At 43.0% G+C, this 22,101-nt stretch overlaps 1 protein-coding gene across 2 annotated transcripts in view; it reads right to left on the bottom strand.

Annotated features, from left to right (window-relative positions):
* PAPSS1 (3'-phosphoadenosine 5'-phosphosulfate synthase 1) overlaps nt 1–21,406 on the bottom strand; it is a 112,808-nt gene extending 91,402 nt beyond the window's left edge. The window contains exons 1-3 of one of the 2 annotated variants that reach the window (XM_019962341.2): nt 21,148–21,406; nt 6,714–6,828; nt 1,129–1,364 (exon numbers count right to left, since the gene is read on the bottom strand). In XM_019962341.2, coding sequence (XP_019817900.2) covers nt 1,129–1,364; nt 6,714–6,828; nt 21,148–21,207 — 411 coding nt within the window. In that variant the 5' untranslated portion in view covers nt 21,208–21,406. Of the gene's footprint in view, nt 1–1,128; nt 1,365–6,713; nt 6,829–20,713; nt 20,943–21,147 lie in introns of those variants that run through there. The other variant, XM_019962342.2, reaches the window with a different exon arrangement.
* Between the last annotated feature and the right edge of the window lie 695 nt (nt 21,407–22,101).

The raw sequence follows: 22,101 nt of genomic DNA, 5'->3' as shown, positions 1-22,101 counted from the left end.
CTGGCTGCTATTATTATCATCATCATCACTGTTATTACTGCTGCTGCTGCTATTAGCATCATCAACCAAAAAACTGGTATTTATAATAAAACAATGTGACCGCCCTGGTGGTACAGTGGATAAGAATCCATCTGCCAATGTAGGGGACACGGGTTTGATCCCTGGTCCGTAAAGAATCCACGTGGCATGAAGCAACTAAGCCCATACGTCACAGCTACTAAGACTACACTCCAGGGCCCACGAGCCGAACTAGTGAAACCCACACACCCTCAAACCCGTACGCCACGACTACTGAGCCCACGTGCTGCAACCACTGAAGCCCATCATCCACCTAGAGCCCGTGCTCCAAAACAGAAGCCACCACCACGAGAAACCTGCATACCACAACGAAGAGGAGTCCCCACCCACCGCAACCAGAGAAAGCCCGCACAAAGCAACGAACAGCCAGCACAGCCAAAAATTAATTAATTTTTTTTAATGTGTTAGGTACAATACCAAGGGCAACCAAGACAGATACCCTGCAAAGTCTGAGAGGAGGAGATCCCCAACCTGAGACTCAGATTGACCAACTGATGCTGAGGTGAGGCGAGGAAAAAGAAGGTGAACGCCTTCTAAGGCAGAGAGAAACGAAATTCTCATGAGGAAAAACAACATGATTTTTCTCAAAGAAATACAAAGATGTGAATTAGTGCTGCTATGGTCTCTGTGAAAAAAATGTGATGAAAGATGAGCCTCAGGAATTGTGAGCAAAAAAAGTCCCAACCGGACACATGCTAAGAAATCTTAACATTTTCCCTGGTGTTTAATGCATATTGAGTCTTTACTACTGGTTTTGTGAACTGAAAAGTCAAACTTGAAATAATTTGGCCATTGACTTGTCAACAACTTTGGTTATACTTGGTCAACAACTTTAGTTATACTTGGTAGGGGCCAGGGGATGAGTGGGTCACAGCAAGCTTTTCAAAAATGAATTTACTTAGAAAGCTGCAGCACAGAAATGCTGTAGGTTAATTGTTTTAATTTGGATTTAGCCTCAAAGTACATGTCAATGTTTATATTACTTGCTTTTTCTGACACCATATTCTCAATATATGTAATTAGAACCACAATGGTGCAAAAGCCACATACCTGAGTATAAGGTGATATAAAACTTGTGATGCATACTAAGCCAGCATCTGCAAACAGCTTAGCTACTTCTGCGATGCGTCGAACGTTCTCTTCCCTGTCTTCAGGACTAAAGCCAAGATTTTTATTGAGACCTTGACGAATGTTGTCACCATCCAAAGTATAGCATGGAATACCATGGCAAACCAAGTATTCCTCCAAAGCCATGCTTACTGTGGTCTTTCCTGCTCCAGATAAGCCTAAAAGTGAACAGTCCACAGATTTCAGATAGAAAATTGAAGATAATTACTTAATAATAAATAATTTTAATCACAGGCTTAATTATATTCATTATTCAAAGCAATCTCTTAGTAACATTCTTATCCAATATTTCTCTGTAAGATTTTACTATGTCTTAGCTAGAAAAACATCTATAATTTAAATATAATAAGCATTTATGTTTTAGTAATTCCTATCTAAATGCAAAGGCATCCCAGAAATCACTGAGCTACAAAGGCTTAACCAATCTGAATATTATATTTGGTTGATACAGATATTCACCAAGTCCTCTCGTTACCACTATTCTAAAGCTGCATGCCAATTCTAAAACAAAGTGATATGCCCAAATTACTTCTGGTGAGGGTAGAAAAAGAAAAGACCTAAGTCAGTGAAATAAATATTAGAAAGTGACCTCTAGATCCCAGAATCAACACTTCCCAAAGGCTATCATGATAAAAGTAACTGAAAATCTAATCCATAACATAATTAACCTAGAAAGAAAAGAATATTCTCATTTCACCTTCTTCTACTAATGATGTTTAGTCACTAAATGATGAGAAGTGAAGGAAAAGGAAAGAGTCTATTTATGCACTAATATGTGCCATCTTAGGGAGTATGTTATTACAGAATTCACAAGTAAGACAGTTATGAGACAAGAGATACTGAAACCTCATGTACTGAAACTCTTGACATGTCAGTATAGAAGGCAAAAAAAGATGATATGTTAAAAGGATCAATATAGCATTAGATGCTTTCTACATTAAAAATGTATATTAACAAGCATAGCAGGTAGTATATTTTGCAACATTGGCCTAAAAGCTTTTTTACAACAGGACACTGCCACCGTCCCACTCACAGGCAGAGTCTATTGTATTTCCCAGCCCTTGAATCTGGGCTAGACTTAGGACTCACCTATAACCAAAAGAATACAGTGAAAATGATGATCCGTGACTTCCAAGACCGGGTCAGAAAAAGCTATTCAGCTTCTCTTTGGATATTTAATTTGAGAGGAGCCAGCTGTTAAACAGGGCTTCCCTGGTGGCTCAGCTATAAAGAATCCACCTGCCAATGCAGGAGGCTCCAGTTCGACCCCTCGGTCAAGAAGATCCCCTGGAGAAAGAAATGGCAACCCCCTCCAGTATTCTTGCCTGGAGAATCCCCTGGACAGAGGAGCCGGGCAGGCTACAGGCCACAGAGTCAGAAAGAATCAGACTCGACTTAGCAACTACACAACAGCTGTTAAATACTCTGAGACCACACGCTGGAGAAATGAGAAGTAGGTGTTCTAGTTGAGAACCCCAGCCAGCTAAGATCCCGGCTGACAAGCAGGACCTACCGTGAAGCTCCTGCGGACACCCGACCAGCTTTACATGACTGGAGCCCAAGCCAGCGCGACTGCAACCAAGCAAGACCCAGAGGGCAACTGCCCAGCAGAGCCCTCCTGACCTCCTTACCCACAGAATGGTGAGCAAATTAAAATGGCTCTTCCTCACCACTAGGTTTGGGGTAACTTGTTACGTATCAACAATAAGTGCACACAGAGGCTGGGGAGACTGGGTTTTTCTGTCCTTTGCTTACTGTTGTTTTAAACAGGGTCTCTGTGCATGCAATTACTTAAACTAAAATGAGGTCACACAGGACCTGGGATGGGCACTAAATCCAGGGACTGGTGTTTTTATAACAAGGCCACATGAAGGCGAAAGCAGACTGGAGTGGTGCACCTACAAGCCAGGGAACGCTAAGGACTGCCAGAAACACCAGGCGCTAGGAGAGGGGCTCGGAGAAGACTGTCCCTCAGAGCCCACAGGAGGAAGCCACCCTGATTTCAGGCCTCCAGCCGCCTCCTAAACTCCTGTTGTCTGAAGCCACTCAGTTTGCAGCAATTTGTTACAGGGGCCCTGGTAAAATAATATACAAATCAACATAAAAATACAAAGAAAGCTGATCTGAAACAAAATCTGAGAAAAGACAGTGTTTCAAGAAAATGGCGTACAAACTTGGACAGGTCTGGTTAAGCTATTGAATTGAAAGAAAAAGAAAGAAGTCATGAATTCTGTATCCAACGATATTGTCAGAAAAAAAAAACCAAAACACACAATTAACAAGCCTGGTCTGGTGAATGTATATAGAATACTGCCCATGTCAGGGGAATGCATTTTCTTTTCAAAAGACAATTATGAAATTGATTACATCCTAGACCTGAAGTACCAATAAAAAAAAAAATCTGATAAACAGTATTTATAAACATCATTAGTGGTAAAATAAAGGGAATATATTAGGTTCAAGAAAAGGAGTACTCAATTTTTTAAAGATCAATCCACCCCAAATTGATCTTTAGATACAACATAACCCCAAACCAAATCCCAACAAGATTTTGGGGGAATTGGTCAAACGGATTACAAAATTCATACAATACAAAGAGCCAAAAAAAAAAAAAGTCAAGATACTTCCAATGAAGAAGGTAAGAAGACTTACTCCACTGAATTTCAGGACTTTATAAACATACAGTAATTAAAACACTGTGGTAATAAAAGAGGAATAGACAAGTAAAGTATACCAGTGGAAACGATGAGAATTCCCAGAAACAAACCCACACATAAGTGGAAACCTGATCTATGATAGCTGGCACAGCAGATCAAAGAGAAAAAGAATACCCTTATCTATATATTCTCTTAGGATAACTGATTATCTACACGGAAAAAAAAGAAAATGGATCCCTCCCTCACACTAAATACAAAAACCAACCGCAGAAGATAAAGAGCCTAAAAAACCAGATACATGACTTTGCTGGCAAAGGTCCTCTAGTCAAAGCTATGGTTTTTCCAGTAGTCATGTACGGATGTGAGAGCTGGACCATGAAGAAGGCTGAGCCCCAAAGAACTGATGCTTTCGAACTGTGGTGCTGGAGAAGACTCTGAGGATCCACTGAACTGCAAGGAGATCCAACCAGTCCATCCTAAAGGAAACCAGTACTGAATATTCATTGGAAGGCCTGATGCTGAAGCTGAAGCTCCAATACTTTGGCCACCTGATGTGAAGAGCTGACTCACTGGAAAAGACCCTGATGCTGGGAAAGATTGAGGGCAGGAGGAGAAGGGGGCAACAGAAGATGAGATGGTTGGATGGCATCACCGACTCAATGGAGATGAGTTTGATCAAACTCCAGGAGATAGTAAAGGACAGGGAAGCCTGGTGTGCTGTAGTTCATGGGGTCGCAGTCAGACATGAACAACAAAGAGCCTACATGAGAAAAGCAAAACTTCTGAAAGAAAGTATAGGAAAAGTAATAATTCTTCATGAATGCAAAAAAAAAAAAAAAAAAAAGCTCGTAAGGAGCAGAAAAAAGTCAGATTAGTCACAACATTTAATAGAAGAAAATGGAGTAATGTTTTAAGAATTCTAAGACAAAGAAAGTAGGAACCAAATACATATTTTACCCAACCAAGTTGTCATAAAAGATGGGTAAGACATTCTCAAACATAAAAACTCAGGCAATTTAGAATCTAACAGAAAGCCATCTTACAAAAATCACTTCAAAAATATATACCATAGAAACGTGACTCAAAGAAAGAGCTCATGAGCAGACATGCCATAATAAAAGAACTGATGATTAGGTGGTTAAGGGTGAACCAATTTACTTACAGAACTCAAATACAAACAATTATGTATATTTAAGATTTGGAACAGAATATGTTACAAGCATGCTCAGTCGAGTCTGACTCTTTGTGACCCCATGGACTGTAGCCCTCCGGGCGCCTCAGTCCATGGGATTCTCCAGACAAGAATACTGGAGTGGGTAGCCATTTCCTTCTCCAGGCGACCTTCCCAACCCAGGGTCAAACCCACATCTCTTGAATGTCCTGCACTGATAGCCAGATTCTTTACCACTGCACCACCTAGAAAGCCCATTACAAGTCTAGACAATGTAAACATAACAATTTAACATCAATCTCAACTTAAGAATGAGGAGATGGGAAGAATGCAAAAGTGCCACATACAGAAACATATCACCTATTTATAACGGAAACTTTTAATTTATAAAAACAAAACATGAGAATGCTGCTTTTTTGGCAATCAGCAAAAATTTTAAGGATGAGTAATATCTATGTTGACAAGACACTGGAAAACGGACCCTTGTCTACACTAGGAAAATGCTGCTGCTAAGTCGCTTCAGTCGTGTCTGACTCTGTGCGACCCCATAGACGGCAGCCCACCAGGCTCCCCCGTCCCTGGGATTCTCCAGGCAAGAACACTGGAGTGGGTTGCCATTTCCTTCTCCAGTGCATGAAAGTGAAAAGTGAAAGTGAAGTCAGTAAGTCTAAATTTTAGTGGGTTGTGTGGCTGTTAGAGTAAGTGATGCCATCTTGGGCCAGTACAGTTCCTCCTGTCCTTCCACTGACCCTACTCAGGACTAAATTTCACTTCTCTGTCATCAAGAATTTGCAGTTAATAGATACTGTTCAAAGATCATTAGGTCCAGGATGCCTCTATGCTCTGTTAATTCCCAACAATGGTGAAGACCTTAGCTAACATACTCCTGGTACCCGGAAGACTAGTTATCCATTCATAAATATTGACTTAAGAATGCACTTCCTATGTCCAAGCACGTACTCCTATGCCCTAGGTTAACTATTAAATTGTCCCAGGGGGTCCCTCGGCAGTGCAGGGTGCAGCTGAGAAAGCTTCCAGATCACTGCCAGATCCCACCCAGTGAGTAGGTTACCCTACAATAAACTGATCCATTGATTAATGGAACTGCCTGCCTTGTTATTCAGTCTCAAGATACCTTCTCAATTCAGTAAGCACTCTTCATTCCCTCTGTCCTCCAACATGGGTAAACTGGGAAGATGCACCAAAATTTTAAATCAAACTCCTAGAAGTGAAAAGATCCATCATTTTTAAAACTACCTCCAAAACCTGGATCAATTTACCCTCTGCAAGACAGACTCTAGAAAAATCAACACAAGACTCAATCAGAGGCCAAAGCAGAAGAAGAGTGAGAGAAAATGTGAAATTCTTCATCGCTCATTCTTTCTCCTCATATGGTCTACATTATTAGCATCTTGAAGGCAGAATCCAGTTCTTATTTGCATGCAGAAGTTAACAGAATGTAAAGTAATTCTAAGATGCATTCTGATTTTTCCCGTTTAACAGCAATTTTACAAAGAACAAGAGGAATTAGCAAAAGAAAATACGTTATTGCTGAGTAGCTATATTATGATGCTCCAGATACAACAGGACTCAAAAATTTAAATATGCTTATTCCCAGGTCAAGGCTGTCTATAATAAACACTGTTTTTGAAAAACTGGTTGAACTCTCTGGACCATACCTGTTAGCCAAACTGTACAACCACGAAAGCCGCCTCTGGTCCCCACCACTTGTCCTCTCTTGTTTCTGCTGACATGGTGGGCTTGATAGGTGACATTAGTTGCTCTCTGCATCCCCTGGAAAAAAGGGGGGAAAAAAGAAAGAATTTTGGTCTACTTGAGTTCCTTAAAAGGTAAACATATATTCCTTGCAAACATACAGTGACTGCCCTATGTAACATGACAAAGGCAAGGAAAAAAGATGAATACTAACAGCTTTTCCTTTCTTTAGAGTACCTGGCACGGTGTCCACTTCTTTACACACACCAACTGATTCAGTCTGCTGCTGCTGCTAAGCTGCTTCAGTCGTGTCTGACTCTGCGCGACCCCATAGACGGCAGCCCACCAGGCTCTCCCGTCCCTGGATTCTCCAGGCAAGAACACTGGAGTGGGCTGCCATTTCCTCCTCCAATGCATGAAAGTGAAAAGCGAAAGTGAAGTTGCTCAGTCGTTTCCAACTCTTAGCGACCCCATGGTCTGCAGCCTACCACGCTCCTCCGTCCATGGGATTTTCCAGGCAAGAGTACTAGAGTGGGGTGCCATTGCCTTCTCTGATTTAGTCTGCACAGCTCCCCAAAGATGCAGAAAGTCCTACTACTATGGTTTTCCAGATTAAGGTGTTAAACCTGAGAAAAGTTAAATAACCTGCCCCAGTTCCCATAAATTCTGAATGGTGGACTCCAGAGCCCTGTCTTCTCACTCATTCATTCATTTATTCATTCATTCAACCAGTGGTTCGAGGCCATACTTGTACACCAAGTGAACAAAACAGGTTCCCTACCCTCATTGAGCTAATATTCCACTGGGAGACAGACCAATAAAACTTAATTATTAAATCAGAGAGTGACAAGTGCTCTCTGAAAACAGGATAAAACTGGAAAGAGAGATAGGGGGTGACTGCTTCTTTAAACAGGATCATCAGGAAAAGCCTCTTGAGTAGGTAGCATCTGAGCAGATTCCTGAATGAGGTGTGGAAGGGATATCTGCAGGTATCACGAAATGGGTAATGATAAAAAAAAAAAAAAATGGAATGCAACTGTTGTTCTCTCAAATTTTTTTCTTCTTAAACAAAGGCTTACATAGGCTTCAAAGGATCTTAATAGACATTTCTCCAAAGAACAAACACAAATGGCAAATAAGCACGTTAAAAGATGTTCTAGCACATTAGCCATCCAAGAAATTAAAATCAAAACCACAATGAGATACCACTGCACACCCACTAGGATGGCTATAATCAAAAAGACAGGCAAGGGGGCTGCCCTGGTGGCTCAGTGGTAAAGAATCCACCTGCCAATGCAGGAGTCACAGGTTTGATCCCTGGTCCAGGAAGATCCCACGTGCTGCAAAGCAACTAAGCCCGTGCGCCACAAATACTGACGCCTGTGTGCCTTAAAGCCCATGCTCGGCAACAAGAGAAGTCACTGCAACGAGAAGCCCACGCACGGCAGCGAAGAATGGCCCCAGGTCGCCACAACTAGAAAAAGGCCCATAAGCAACGAAGACGTGGCACAATCAAAAATAAGTAAGCAAAATAAAATTATTTTTAAAAAGACACGCAATAACAAGTGAAGTTACGGGGAAACTGGAATCCACATACGTTCACTGATGGAAACGTACAGCCACTTTGGAAAACAGCAAGTCTACAAAACATTACATATGATCACCAAATGATTCCCACTCCCAGATTCATACTCACGAGAAGCAAACACAAGTCCACATGAAACTTGTACATATATGCTCTAACAGCATGATTCACAAAAGCCAATGGGTCAAACAACCCCACTGTGCATCACAATAACTAAACAAAATGGTTTTTTTTTATTGTATGGTATATCCATATAAGGAAATATTATTTGCTAATAAAAAAGAATGAAGTACTGATACATCCTACAATATGGACAAACCTCAAAAACATTATACTAAGTGAAAGATGCTGGTAACAAAAGCCACATATTGCATAATTCCATTTGTTAATATGTCAACCATCCAGAACAGGAAAATTTAGAGGGATAGAAAGTAGATTAGTGACAGCCTCAGACTGGGATGTTAAGTGCCTTCTAATGGGAACAGGGTTCTTTCCTAGGGTGGTTAAAATGCTCTAAAACTGACTGTGCCGATGGTTGCACAAGTCTGTAAATACACTAAACAGCGTGTATTTACAAATTGTACATTTTAAGCGGGTAAACTGAATGGCAGGCAAATTTATCTCAATAAAGTTGTTTTCCAAAATTGAAAAAAATGAATCATATAGGTTCTGTTTTGCCCTCCCATGGAGCAAAAATATAATTATAGGGTCTTTCCAACAAGTTATGCCTTTGTAAAATAAGTGTCAGCATTCTTTTAATTGGGTGTCTGTATCTGATACTTCGTATAGCTCTTCAACACAGTTTTATTCATCATTCATTCAAAGACATTTACTGAAGGCACACTACATGCCTGATATTCTTCTAGCTTCTGATGAAAATACCTATAAAATCACTGTCCTCCTGAGGCCTTTCTAATCCTCCCTGCCAAGGCAGGAGTTCTCAAAGCCTGGTCCCTAATCAGCAGCGTTGGCATCTCCTGGGAAATGCTGGTGAAGAATCCACCTGCCAAGTCAGGAGACACAGGTTCGATCTCTAGGTCTGGAATATCCCCTAGAGGAGGAAATGGCAACTCACTCCAGTCTTCTTGCCTGGAAAATTCCATGGACAGTGGCGTCTGACAGGTTACAGTCCATAGGCTCGCAAAGAGTCGGACACCACTGAGTGACTGAACAAGCACGCCTGGGAAATGCCAGAAATGCAAATTACCAGAACTGATCCCAGGCAAACTAAGTCAGAAACTTTCAGATGAAGCCCAACGATCGTCATTCTAAAGCCTTCAAGTGACTCCAATGCCAATTCAAGTTTGAGAACCCACTGGAAAAACAGAGGAGGGCAAATACACCAAGATAAATATGGAAAGTATGTAAATTAGAAATAGTATCAAACAGGAGGGGAATGTAAATAAAGCCAAAAATGAGAAGAAGTATCAGAGGAAGGGTGATGTTTAGACAGGGTAGCCAGGGAAGGCTTCAGCCAGAATAAGGCACTGAAGGTCTCTGAGGACCTCTGAGGGAAGCCCCTTCCAGATGGGGAACAGCAAGCGTAGAGAAAAGCAAGAAGTAACGGGGAGCTCCAGAATGACTGCCGGGGAGCCGGAACAAAGCATCTGAAGTCATTTAAAGCCAGAGCAGCGGCCATGACTGTGTGCTTCCACAGCCACATGAGTGGCTCATGTTGACGCATGAAACAGTCAGAGACAGAGGTCATCAAAAACGGGGAACAAACACCCTCCCAGGTATACACACATGGACTTCGAAACGGGACTGTTTTTCCATCGAGATCTTCAACTTCCAGATGTATTCTTATCTAAAACTGGCTAGCCGAAAGAAGTGCTGGAGGTTCAGAATCTTTCCTCATCTCCCTGCACAACTGCCAGGGCTACAGGAGAAAGCACCTCTGTCCATCTGCCTCTTACTGTCCATCACCCATTGCCCTTGGGAGTGGGCGGGATCCTCAGGAGCCAAAAGGACCCCTCCCCCACTAACCATCTCATTAACAGATTGTCTTCCAATAATCACGAAGAATGCTAATAGGGGTCTCCCATTTCATTTCCATTAAACTGAGGAGGCAGACCTAACTTTCCGGCTCTGCATTTCCAGGATTTTAAACAAAACACGGGGTATCAGACAGACATCTGCATCTCTTGGCAAGCAATGGCACCTCTTTCCTGAAGTGTCCAGTTTCAGCTCCCAGCCAGGCAGCCTGGGAGGAGACAGAAGCCGAGTCTGCTGAGAGGGGACACAACAGGAACGGGTGGTGGGGGGCGGGGGGCGGCACCAGGAAGGTGCTGTCTACACTCGTCAGCTGGCTACACTTGCAAAACCTGTTCCACTTGGTCATCTGGTTTGGGGATGTTTTTCCAAGTTACTTTGCTTTAGGGCAAGAAGAAACCTGTATCTAATGAATTTTAATTCATTTTGGCACCATAAAATACCTTCTGCTTTTCTTTTTAAACTGAGTAGAATGTAAAACAAACAAAAACAAAAAACTGAGAAGCTATAAACTGCAGAGGATATGGCTGACAGAAGATACAGGATAAAAGATTGTTTTAATCACTAGGAAAGTATGCTCCCTCCAGGCCTCTTGCCTCCTATGTTTCAAAAAATTCTGGCAGCCAATATGGCAGCCTGGGTACAAGGAGGCTTACTGTTTATGGATGTTTGATATTTTTCATATTAAAAAACAAACCTCCAAAAAGATTTGCCACAATCTCCTAATGCCCAGTTTTTCGGAATAAACCAAAGAACAGTTTTTAAATCTATTAGAATTGCAAGATGGTAGGTAGATGCCTGAATTTTACTAAAAATCTAAAGGCCACTTCTTTTTTTTTTTTTAAAGGAATATAAAACTATTTATTGACCACTGTTCACCAGTATTTACAATAAAGTAAACAATATACAGTTGAATAACATTCTGATTACTACAAAGTTATTGTTTTTCTTGGCTTCTGCTGAACTAGTAACCCAAAATACTGAGAAAATTGAGCCTTCATGTAAGGAATGGATTGGAGTCAAGTCTGAAAAAACATGTAGGTCAAGCGTAGATCAGAAAAGTTTGTTCACTCATTTATTCCTGTAGATCATAAACTGCCAATATTTAAAAACTATCCGATTAGGTTTCCATGAACAAATCTGAGACATCCCATGTATCACAACCTTTCCTAAATACAGCACAGAGACTTCAATTTCTTGTAAAACAATGGTTCACCAGAAGGAATCATCAAGTGTCCATTTAATTAAGTTTTGCTTTGCTATATTAAAACATACCACTAGGGCCACTTCCCTTCTTTTCCTTTTCTATCCCACTCTAACCAAATCCTGCCTATAATTCTGCTGGGAAAACTTGACATTAGTGACTAAGGGCCAGGAGTGAGTTATTTCCTTCCAACTCTCCACTCCTGTTCTCAGAGTCTTCAATGGCCCAGTTTCTAGCCACAGAACAGCAAAGTCAGGCTAATTCTTTCCCAACAGTCTGGGTGGTTTGAAGTAATATTTGGCTTGGTGCACGTACAATCAGTTAGTCACTATAACATTTACTGCCCATAGGATTTGTTTGTTGTTTTATACTTTTAGGGGTCTCTTTGTATATAGTTTTTACTTTCTCGGGAGAGTTGGTTGGTCAAGCAGGAAGAGTTACAGATTCTTTGTGTTTTTCACAACCCCCAACCTCTTTTCTTGAGCCTAGTCTCCACTCAGTAAAAGTCAGATATAAGGCATTTAAAGTGTGATTTGTGTTCTCTGTATAACTTGCAAATGAACTGATAACTGACAGTCACAGGTTTTAAGAACAGCAGGACTGGGACAATTCATTTCAAGAGAATTCCTTCTCTTTCTCTGATTGAGACTAAAGGACTCGATTGGGACTAAATGACTACCAGGCTTATTAACAGGTTAATTAATGTCAGGTGGCCGGTCATATTTGTGGCATATATCTTCTACACCTTCTGCTGCTGTCCTCAACAGCCACACAACTGACCCTGTGCCCCTTTTTTGACCCACCTTAATTTGCCATGGACAGAGGAGCCTGGCAGAGCTACAGTCCATGAAACAGGAGAAGAATTTTACCAACTAAAACAACAACAAAGCAACAACTTCCACATGGGATGTTTTGTTATTCTATCCACCTCCCTAAGGAACAAACTAACGTCTCCCATGATGATATTTAGAGAATTTCAAGGTTTGTGAGTTTATTCCGATTTTATGAGGATCTCTGCATTTTTAAGTTGAATTTGCAAAGGCACAAAGCATATACCAAATAACAGGAGTAATTCTAGACTTCAACATCTATCACATCCCACCATCCATCTTAAACTGACTGCCAAACTGTGTATTCCTCAAAAGGGAATACCTGCAATGGGCACAGGCACATTTGCTCTACATCCCAACGTACAGTGAATAAACCGGAGAGACGGTGGAGTACCATGTGGACAAACTGAAGAGCACAATGAGAAAAAAGCTTTAGTTCACAGAGTTGCTGATGACTGAAATTAACCTTTTGAACACTAACAAGCCAAACACAAACAGCAAAAGTGAAGCTCATACGTTCCTGGAGGTTAAGAAAACAACTTGTAAAGGCTACACTTAAAACCTTGCTGTCTCAAAGCGTGGTGCACAGCAAAACTGGCAGAGAGCTGGCTGCTTGTCAGAAAGTGAATCTCTGGCCATATCCCGGATCTCTTGAATCAGAGCAAAGAAACTGGCATGTTTATTTGATCACTGATTGTCACGCATGCACTCTGCATGTACATTATGGCTTGCCAACTATTCTGTTTTACAGATGAAAGAACATTTAAATATTGACTTAATGGATATTTTTTAATGGAATGGCCCTTGCTGAGGCTACTGCTGCTAAGTCGCTTCAGTCGTGTCCGACTCTGTGGGACCCCACAGACGGCAGCCCACCAGGCTCCTCTGTCCCTGGGATTCTCCAGGCAAGAACACTGGAGTGGGTTGCCATCTCTTTCTCCAATGAATGAAAGTGAGAAGTGAAAGTAAGTGAAAGTGAAGTCGCTCAGTCGTGTCCGACTCTCAGCAACCCCATGGACTGCAGCCCACCAGGCTCCTCCATCCATGGGATTTTCCAAGCAAGAGTACTGGAGTGGGGTGCCATCGCCTTCTCCGGGAATGGCCCTTGGGTGACCTCTAATTGGGAAGCCCAGCCATAAGAGATTCCTAAAAAACAGAAATGAGTCTGAGATTACCTACCTGTTGGTTCATTCATTATTTGTTGATTGCTCCCTCCTAGATATGGGAGAAAAATGATCAAGAACATTTCAGGGAAGGACACAAACAATAAACAGATAAAGAAACCTTTATACTGTGACAGGCCCCTGCCTCCCATCAGTGACACTGGGGCATTCCCTACGTACACGAAGAGGATTTAGAGGCTGGGCAGCCAAAAATATACTAATGTCTACCTCAAACCATCTAAGAGTACACATGAAAATCTGTGCATGAATGTTCACAGGAGCATCATTCATACCAACTAGAGTAGAAGAAACTCAAATGTTCATCTGCTAATGAAGGGTTAAGCAAAATGTGATACATCCATAAAGCATACCACTATATCATCACATAAAGGAACAAAGTATCCACACGCGCTACACTAGAGATGAACCTTGAAAACATTATTCTAAGTTAAAGAAGTCAGACACTAAAGGTGATACATTGTATGATTTCATTCAGAGCAAAGTCTAGAACAGGGAAATCCAGGGACAAAACAGTAGATTATTGGTTGTCAGGGGATACAGAGAGGGAAGGAAGAAGGTAGAGGATGACTGCTAATGGCCACAGGGTTTCCTGTGGGGATGATGCAAATATTCTAAAACTAGATATTGGTTAGTGATGGCTGTAAAACTGTGAATATACTACAGAGCAATGAACTGAACTCTTTTAAACACACGAGAGAGAAAGAGGGCAAGGATGCAAGCATCAGAGAAACTAGAGAGAAGAAGAACAATGGCTGCAGTCATCTCACCCGATTTCTATCTAGTGTCCGATCTTTCCACTAGTTTTATCCAGTTAAAACATACTTAGTAGAGGACTATGTCCTTGGGAAAGGAAATTTCATAGAAAAAATTACCACTTAGGTGAATGCCAAAAACAGAAACAAAAACAAAAGATACAGCCTCTCCATGTGAACTAATTACTCAGTAATATGTTTCAAAACAATTCAGTGGCGGATTGTATGGTTTTGCTGTCAGTATGCTACAGGTAACTGACTCATCTCAGAGCAAAAGACAGGAACATCCAGGCAGGTGGATAAAAAAATGCTAGCATCAGCTGGACTTTGTTTTAAATGACTAGTTTTGCATTTCGGAGTTACATAATTTACTTCCCCTTTTTCTTACTCAAAGCACAGAAAAGGGTTTCTCAACTTCAACATTAAGACTTTTGGACCCTGGCGCTGGTGATAATTCTTTGTTGAGGGGGCTGTTCTTTGTACTGTAGGATTTTTTTAGCAGCATCTCTGGCCTCTGCCCAACACATGTCAGAAGCAACCCTGTCCACATAGACACATAAATGTAACAACAAAAAATGTCTCCAGATATTACCAAACACCCACTGGGAGTGGCAAATCTTTACCTGGTTGAGAATCACTGAAGAAGAAAACTACTTCTTAAAGGTCAATATAGCAGAGCCAAGCTGAGGAAGCTTATTTCACATTCCAACTTTAGAGAAGTCACTGTGTTAAGGGGAGGCTAACTGACAGCTGGGTACCCTGAACAGCAGAACTGTCCAAAACCATGATTCCAAAGTTGCCACCATCTCTCAAAATTTCCTTCCCCAAGGAAGAAAGTAAAAACAAATACACAAATAAGTAGGAAAAAAATGTCAGTAGCCATCCCAGAGTTATTATCTAGACCTGCTCTATCCCATAGAACTTTCTGAGATGATAAAAATGTTCCATACTGCATGGTCCGAAACAGTGGCCACAAGCTTCCTATGAAAATGTAGCGCCTGAAACACAGAATTTTTCATTTGAACTAAATTTAAGTTGCCACAGGTGACTAGTGGCTACCATACTGGACAATGCAGATCTAGATCCTGCCATCCTTCCTGTGCTTGTGGTCAGTCAACAAAGGAGCACACTCTTGGCAGAAGTCCAGCTTTCCTTCTCCTTTAGGCAATTTTTCCAGCAGTGGCTCCCTACCTTCCGGCTCAATACCCGCCCCTGCCCTCAGCCAGGTCCATGCTCTGAAGGAGGAATGTATGGTTTTTCAGATGCCATACTGTTCCACTTCTGCATGCTTATTTCACTTTTGTATCACCTCACTCTTCCTTCAAATCCAGAATGAGCTGTTGGCCTTCTATGAAAGGCTTTGAACAGTATGAGGGACATACTGCTCAGAGAAGGAGAACTGATAAAAGGGAAAAGTATCTCATTCACTTATTTGCTTTTTTATTAACTCTCTCCCAGGTAGAATGCAATATCCATGAGAGCCGGGCCCTGTCTGTCTTTTTATGACTGCATCTCCAGCACCTAGGACAAAGGCATACACCAACCAGGTGGTAAATATTTGATGACTTAATAAATAAGAACACCTTAAATTTAACGCCTTAAATAAATAAGAAGGCCCATTTAAAGCAGCAGCTATAGAGCTTTAAATGTATTAACTGATTTAAACCTTGCTATGACCCTTTGAGGTATGCCCTGTTAGCTCCACTACAAGCTAGGTTTTATTATCCACATTGTTACATTTGAAGACATTGAGACACAGAGAAGTTAGGTAACATGCCCAACATTACACAGGTAGTAAGTGACAAAACTGTAATTTGAATCCTACCCCATATGGAGCTTACTCTCTTATTTAAGCTGTGCTAAGTTACTAGTAAATTATCTAAGCCTTTTAATATCAGAAGTACCCTAGCTAACTCTGCACCCTAACCTTTATCCCAATCCTGTTATATCAGCAGAAGCTCAGTGTACACACAAAACCTCTGTAATGAAATATGATTACATGGTAACAGCAGAGTGCAACGTAATATGTAATACGGAGGTGCAGAAACAATTCATCCTACACGCTAGAGTGTGTGGACACAGGAGGGCCACCCTGTTTTGGTAAAGGCGTCTGAGGCTCTGAAGATTTCCACAGGTCAACAGGCATTAGGGCAGAAGGAAAAGCTTGTGTAAAACCCTGAGAATGTAAGGTATAGAAAGAAAACTGGCGCTGGACATGTGGAGTCATAGGAATCTGGGGAGTGGAGGAGAGAGGCGACTGGAACGGCAGACCAGAACGAGACTGAACGCGCTTCCAGTGCGCTAGATCCCAGACTAATCTGCGGGGAGCAAGGGTCCAACTCCACCATAAAGCAGGCTCGAACAAAGGATCTGGGCCAACGTGAGTCTACAAAATGGGTGAGTGACCCCTGGGTCTGAACCGAGGGCCAACTAACACACACTTTGAAGTGTTTTCCAAAGGCAGATGAAAACCAATCCCAACAGAGAAAGGTTCAAGCAGATGGGGAATGATATTCATTACATCTGATGTTTTGTCAGACTGAGATAAGAGGAGGCTAACAGGGCCCTCTGCATTTTTGATTTTACTATTTTTGTAGGTACATGAAGATACCGCCCTTCTCTCTAAATTCTCTAACTCAAATTTAACCAGCAAATCTTTATTTCCAACCTTCACCTAACTCGAGTCCTACTGGCTATCTACATGTTCCTATGGAGGTTTTAAAATGTGGTTAGTCTGAACTGAGATGTGTGCTAAGTGTAAAATATATACTTGTGCATATTTCGTAATAATTTTGTATTGATTATGACAGTACTGAACTCATTTTTATGCTGAGATGACAGTACTTTAGCTATGGGCTTCCCTGATGGCTCAGTGGTAAAGCACCTGTCTGCCAATGAAGGAGAAGCACGTTCAATCCCTGGGTCAGGAAGATTCCCTGGAGAAAGAAATGGCACCCCACTCCAGTACTCTTGCCAGGAAAATCCCATGGACAGAGGAACCTGGCAGGTTACAGTCCATGGCGTTGCAAAGAATTGGACAAAATGGAGCAACTGAGCACACACATCGCCTTGTTCTACAGACTATCTCTACTAAGAATGCCTGTCCCTTACAGAAAGTGAAGTCACTCAGTCGTGTCCGACTCTTAGCAACCCCATGGACTGCAGCCCACCAGGCTCCTCCGTCCATGGCATTTTTCAGGCAAGAGTACTGGAGTAGGTTGCCATTTCCTTCTCCAGGGGATCTTCCTGACCCAGGGATCGAACCCAGGTCTCCCTCATTGTAGGCAGACGCTTTACCATCTGAGCCACCAGGGAAGACCTGTGCAGCATGCTTAATACTGGGTCCACCTCTTACAACCTCTATGATATCTGTGCCTCAGCTTCTTCATCAATAAAATGGAGACACTAACTGGTATTTTCTTGGGCTCCAAAATCACTGCAGATGGTGACTGCAGCCATGAAATTAAAAGACACCTGCTTCTTGGAAGAAAAGCTATGACAAAGCTAGAGAGCATATTAAAAAGCAGAGACAAGACTTTGCCAACAAAGGTCCATATAGTCAAAGCTATGGTTTTTCCAGCAGTCATGTACAGATGTGAGAGTTGAACCATAAAGAAGGCTGAGCACTGAAGAATTGATGCTTTTGAACTGTGGTGTTGGAGAAGACTCTTGAGAGAGCAAGGCGATCAAACCAGTCAATCCTAAAGGAAATCAACCCTGAATATACATTGGAAGGACTGATGCTGAAGCTCCAATACTTTGGCCACCTGATGCGAAGAACCTACTCATTGGAAAAGACTCTGATGCTGGGAAAGATTGAAGGCAAAAGGAGAAGGTGGTGGCAGAGGATCAGATGGTTGAATGGCATCTCCAACTCAATGGACATCAATGAGTTTGAGCAAACTCTGGGAGATGGTGAAGGACAGGGAAGCTTGCTGCAGTTCACAGAGTCACAAAGAGTCAGACACGACTGGGCAACTGAACAACAATTGGAATAAAGAGAATAAAGCGCTAACACACGTAACACTAAGGCAGTAAGGGCTAACAGACATATAATGCTATATGCCAAACATTGTCCTAAGCATTTTTCACACATTAACTCCTTTAATTTTCACAATATCCCTGTGAGACCATCACTCCCACTTTCTAGAGGAGCAAAGTAGAGGCACAGAAATTAAGTGACTAGCCACAGGTTACACAATGAGTAAACCGTGAAACCCAGGATCAAGTCCAGGCAGTCAGTTCCAGGATCCTTGCTTTAAACCACTGTCTCTCATGATACTCACAGCAGCAGGAGCAGCAGCATAAACCTGTCTCTTCGCCAGGACTTCTTTCTACATGTGGGCTCTGCTGCTGCTAAGTTGCTTCAGTCATGTCCGACTCTGTACGACCCCATAGACGGCAGCCCACCAGGCTCCCCCGTCCCTGGGATTCTCCAGGCAAGAACACTGGAGTGGGTTGCCATTTCCTTCTCCAATGCATGAAAGTGAAAAGTGAAAGGGAAGTCGCTCAGTCGTGTTCGACGCTCAGCGACCTCATGGACTGCAGCCTTCCAGGCTCCTCCATCCATGGGATTTTCCAGGCAAGAGTACTGGAGTGGGGTGCCATTGCCTTCTCCGCATGTGGGCTCTAACAGCATCTAATTTCTTCAGCAGACCAGTCCCTCTGGAATACCAATTTCATCATGTGTTGGGAACTGGAAAGGTGTGTGCATTCTCTACACATGTGGCTATCAGGTGATGTATATGAGAGGGAAAGATGATGGGTGTTCCCTATTGGGGCAAAGAAAGATTTACAAGGCCATAAAATTAAAAATTCTAGCTTCATCAAAAATCTCTCACAGAATCTAGTCTCAACTCAGCAGCCAAACATTAACAACTATATAGCGTAGCCCCAGACTGCTTATTTAATCTTATCTCCAGTCAACAAAAGCCCTCCAGAGTATATTAACAGGTCTCTTCATTGTTCCTAGAGTAAATAACAATTGTTATTATTATTTATAGTAGTTATATTACAATAAATAATATAAATTATTTTTGTTCCTAGACCTTAGTCATACAGCTTCCCTCTACCTCAAAAACCTAAGCATACTTCTCCACAAAAGTGAAAGTTGCTCAGTTCTGTCCAACTCTTTGCAACCCCATGGACTGTAGTCTGCCAGGCTCCTGCGTCCATGAAATGGGTGGGTAGTCATTCCCTTCTCCAGGGGATCTTCCCAACCCAGGTCTCCCTCATTGCAGGCGGATTACTGTCTGAGCCACCAGGGAAAGCCTCTCTTCCATAAATCCTCTCCAAAACATCCAGACTAAACTAATCTCTCCTCTAAATTGTGATCAAATAACTGGGCCTGTAATGATATATTCATCACCCAGCAAATGCCAACTACAACCCCAACCAGGCCATGACCAGCTGGAAGGCAAGCACCGAGTTCCTCATTTCTCATCTTCTCTGAGGACTTCTACAAACACATGCACTTTTTGGCAAGTGGAACAGTAAATGAGTTACAGACGGTGTAGCTGAAATAACCTGTAAATACTCTAATTTAACCAACCCTTTGTCCCTAACCAGGAAATACCTCAGAGTAACAGGAGCAGTATCAATAATTGCATAGCAGTGGTATCACTGACCTTTCCAAATCATTACCTTCTTTACTCCTCAAAACTGTCTAGAGAAGTACAGGCTATTATATCTTTAAGTCAGCTGAGGTTTAAAGAAGTCGAGTGTTTTCACTCAGGATCAAACAACTACTAAAGAGCAAAGTTGGAAACAGAGACCAGACTGGTAGTCCAGGGCTCCTTCTCAATGTTCGAATTTACCTTTTATCTCCTCTCCCTCCTTATCACCTAAAGGAAGAGTGAAGTAACTTAGAAGGAGAAAGGAATCGGGGTGAGAATCCTTGGTAACCTCAGAAATGGTAAATTAATGACTTGAAATGAACACTTGTCTGAAATGGCTTTTTTTTTTCTTCGATTCACCAACGGTAATGATGACTTACAAGGCTGAATTTAAACCTCAAGATCTTGCTGTACTGTGAAAAAAAATTTCCATCCAGACTTAAAACCAAGGCCTTTCCGGCCTCCAGAGTTGGGCAACACCTCCCCCACCCTACTCCCACCTCACTTACAAAAGCTTAGCTTATGGCAGTTTCTTAGCAAGAATAATTAAGGAAGGAAGCAACCTTCTGAGGAAGAACATTTCCCCATCAAAGCCAACTGGCAGTCCTTGCTAAACGTTATAAACCGTTAGTTTCCCCCTACATTTTAATTTCCATGTTATTTGTCAAATATTCCAATTTAACACCGAGTCACAAAGAACCTCAGTTCAGGGCAGTCTCAGCTCATGAATGGCCACATTGTTGGGTACTCTCCCTTCATGTTGTAAGTCAGAACTGGAAAGACATGGAGATGGACCCAAACCTGGGCTAACTGCACTGGCAGAGCCAAGAAAAATCAGGAATGCACCAAAGGCGCCGGCCTCCGCTTCCTCTGCAGATCTTCAGGCCACTGGAAGGGATGCGGGCAGCTTCCCCTCGCCGGAGGTTTCAGCAGCCGCCAGCTCACTCCCGAAAGATAGTCCTCGAGGTCTCATCCGAGCCGTGGAGCTGGAGAAGCGGGCGTTCTTCCCACGGGCCGTGGTTCCGACTGCCTGCAGAGCCCAGCCCGAGACCCCCGCCCCAGCGACGCCACGCCACGCCACCAGGCACCACCCACCGCCCCTGCTGGAAGGCGCCGCGGCCTCGGGTACCCTCCCCGATTCTCCAAGCAGGATGCAGAAGGAGCGGACAGTGGCTCCAAATGGATCTGCAGCCGGAGCCTCTCAGAACCTCCTCCGCACATCTGCTTCGACTCACCCAGTTCTGCGCGTTATTGCTCAGTTTGACTTTCTTGCACAGGCTACCGGGGACCTCCATGGCTACACAGCGCGCGCGGATACCGGGATTCTCAGCGCTGGGAGCGAAGCCAGAGGAGCTGAGGCCGGCGGGGGCGGGGCGGGAAGGCGGGGCCTCCTCGCGACGGAGCTGACACGCGCTGTCGTACGCACGCGCTCGTGCTCGTGGCTCTGACTACGCGCCGCGTCGGCCGCGCCTCCGAAATGGGTCCGGGGCAGAGGTGTGTGGGGTGGAACGACCAGAGGCAGGAGTTGGGGGCGGGCTTCAGGGCGCGCACCGACGCGAGCGCGCAGGACGCTCCTCCCCCTTGATTCTGAGAAGGGGCGGAGCCTGAGAAGGTAGTCGTGGAACTTCCCCGGTCCTTCCCCGGCTCGCACCTTGCGCTGCGCATGCGTGGAGGCTGGAACCCGGTCCCAAGCCTCCACCTAGAGACAAGGTACCAGACTCCCAGCTCTTGGAGGGTTTGGCTCCCTGTTGCTGTTTACTGGAAAGAAGAAGACGTTGACGTGGTCTCCCGCCCCTGTCTTTTCCTCCATAAGCCCGGTCACCAGTTTCCTATCTTCCAAATCTGTGTTCATCTCGGCTTGGGCACATATAAAAAGGAATTTTCCAGCATCTCAAAGAGAAGATTGAACAGCTTATTGTCCACACATTCCGCTTCGTTTTCAAATTCTGCCCAACAATTAAAAAAAAAAAAGTCAATACACCATCAGTAGTTAACATCTCTTCTGGTTTCTGACAGGTGCCTCCGTCCCCACTAGAAGACATCTCTTGAAGAGATTTCTGTCAGGTACTTCTCACCGGCTAAGTCAAAAAGGGGCATGTATTTTATTAGCTTCTCATGAAATCCTTAGAGGAATGAAATCCAGGCTGAGGAAGAGCCCTTGGTTACCACTAAGTAGAATGCCCATCTGT

The sequence above is a fragment of the Bos indicus genome, chromosome 6 (assembly GCF_029378745.1).
Source record: "Bos indicus isolate NIAB-ARS_2022 breed Sahiwal x Tharparkar chromosome 6, NIAB-ARS_B.indTharparkar_mat_pri_1.0, whole genome shotgun sequence".
Classification (NCBI taxonomy): Eukaryota; Metazoa; Chordata; class Mammalia; order Artiodactyla; family Bovidae; genus Bos; species Bos indicus.
The sequence above is the reverse complement of the archived record's forward strand: the minus strand, read 5'-3'. Positions and strand labels throughout refer to the sequence as shown.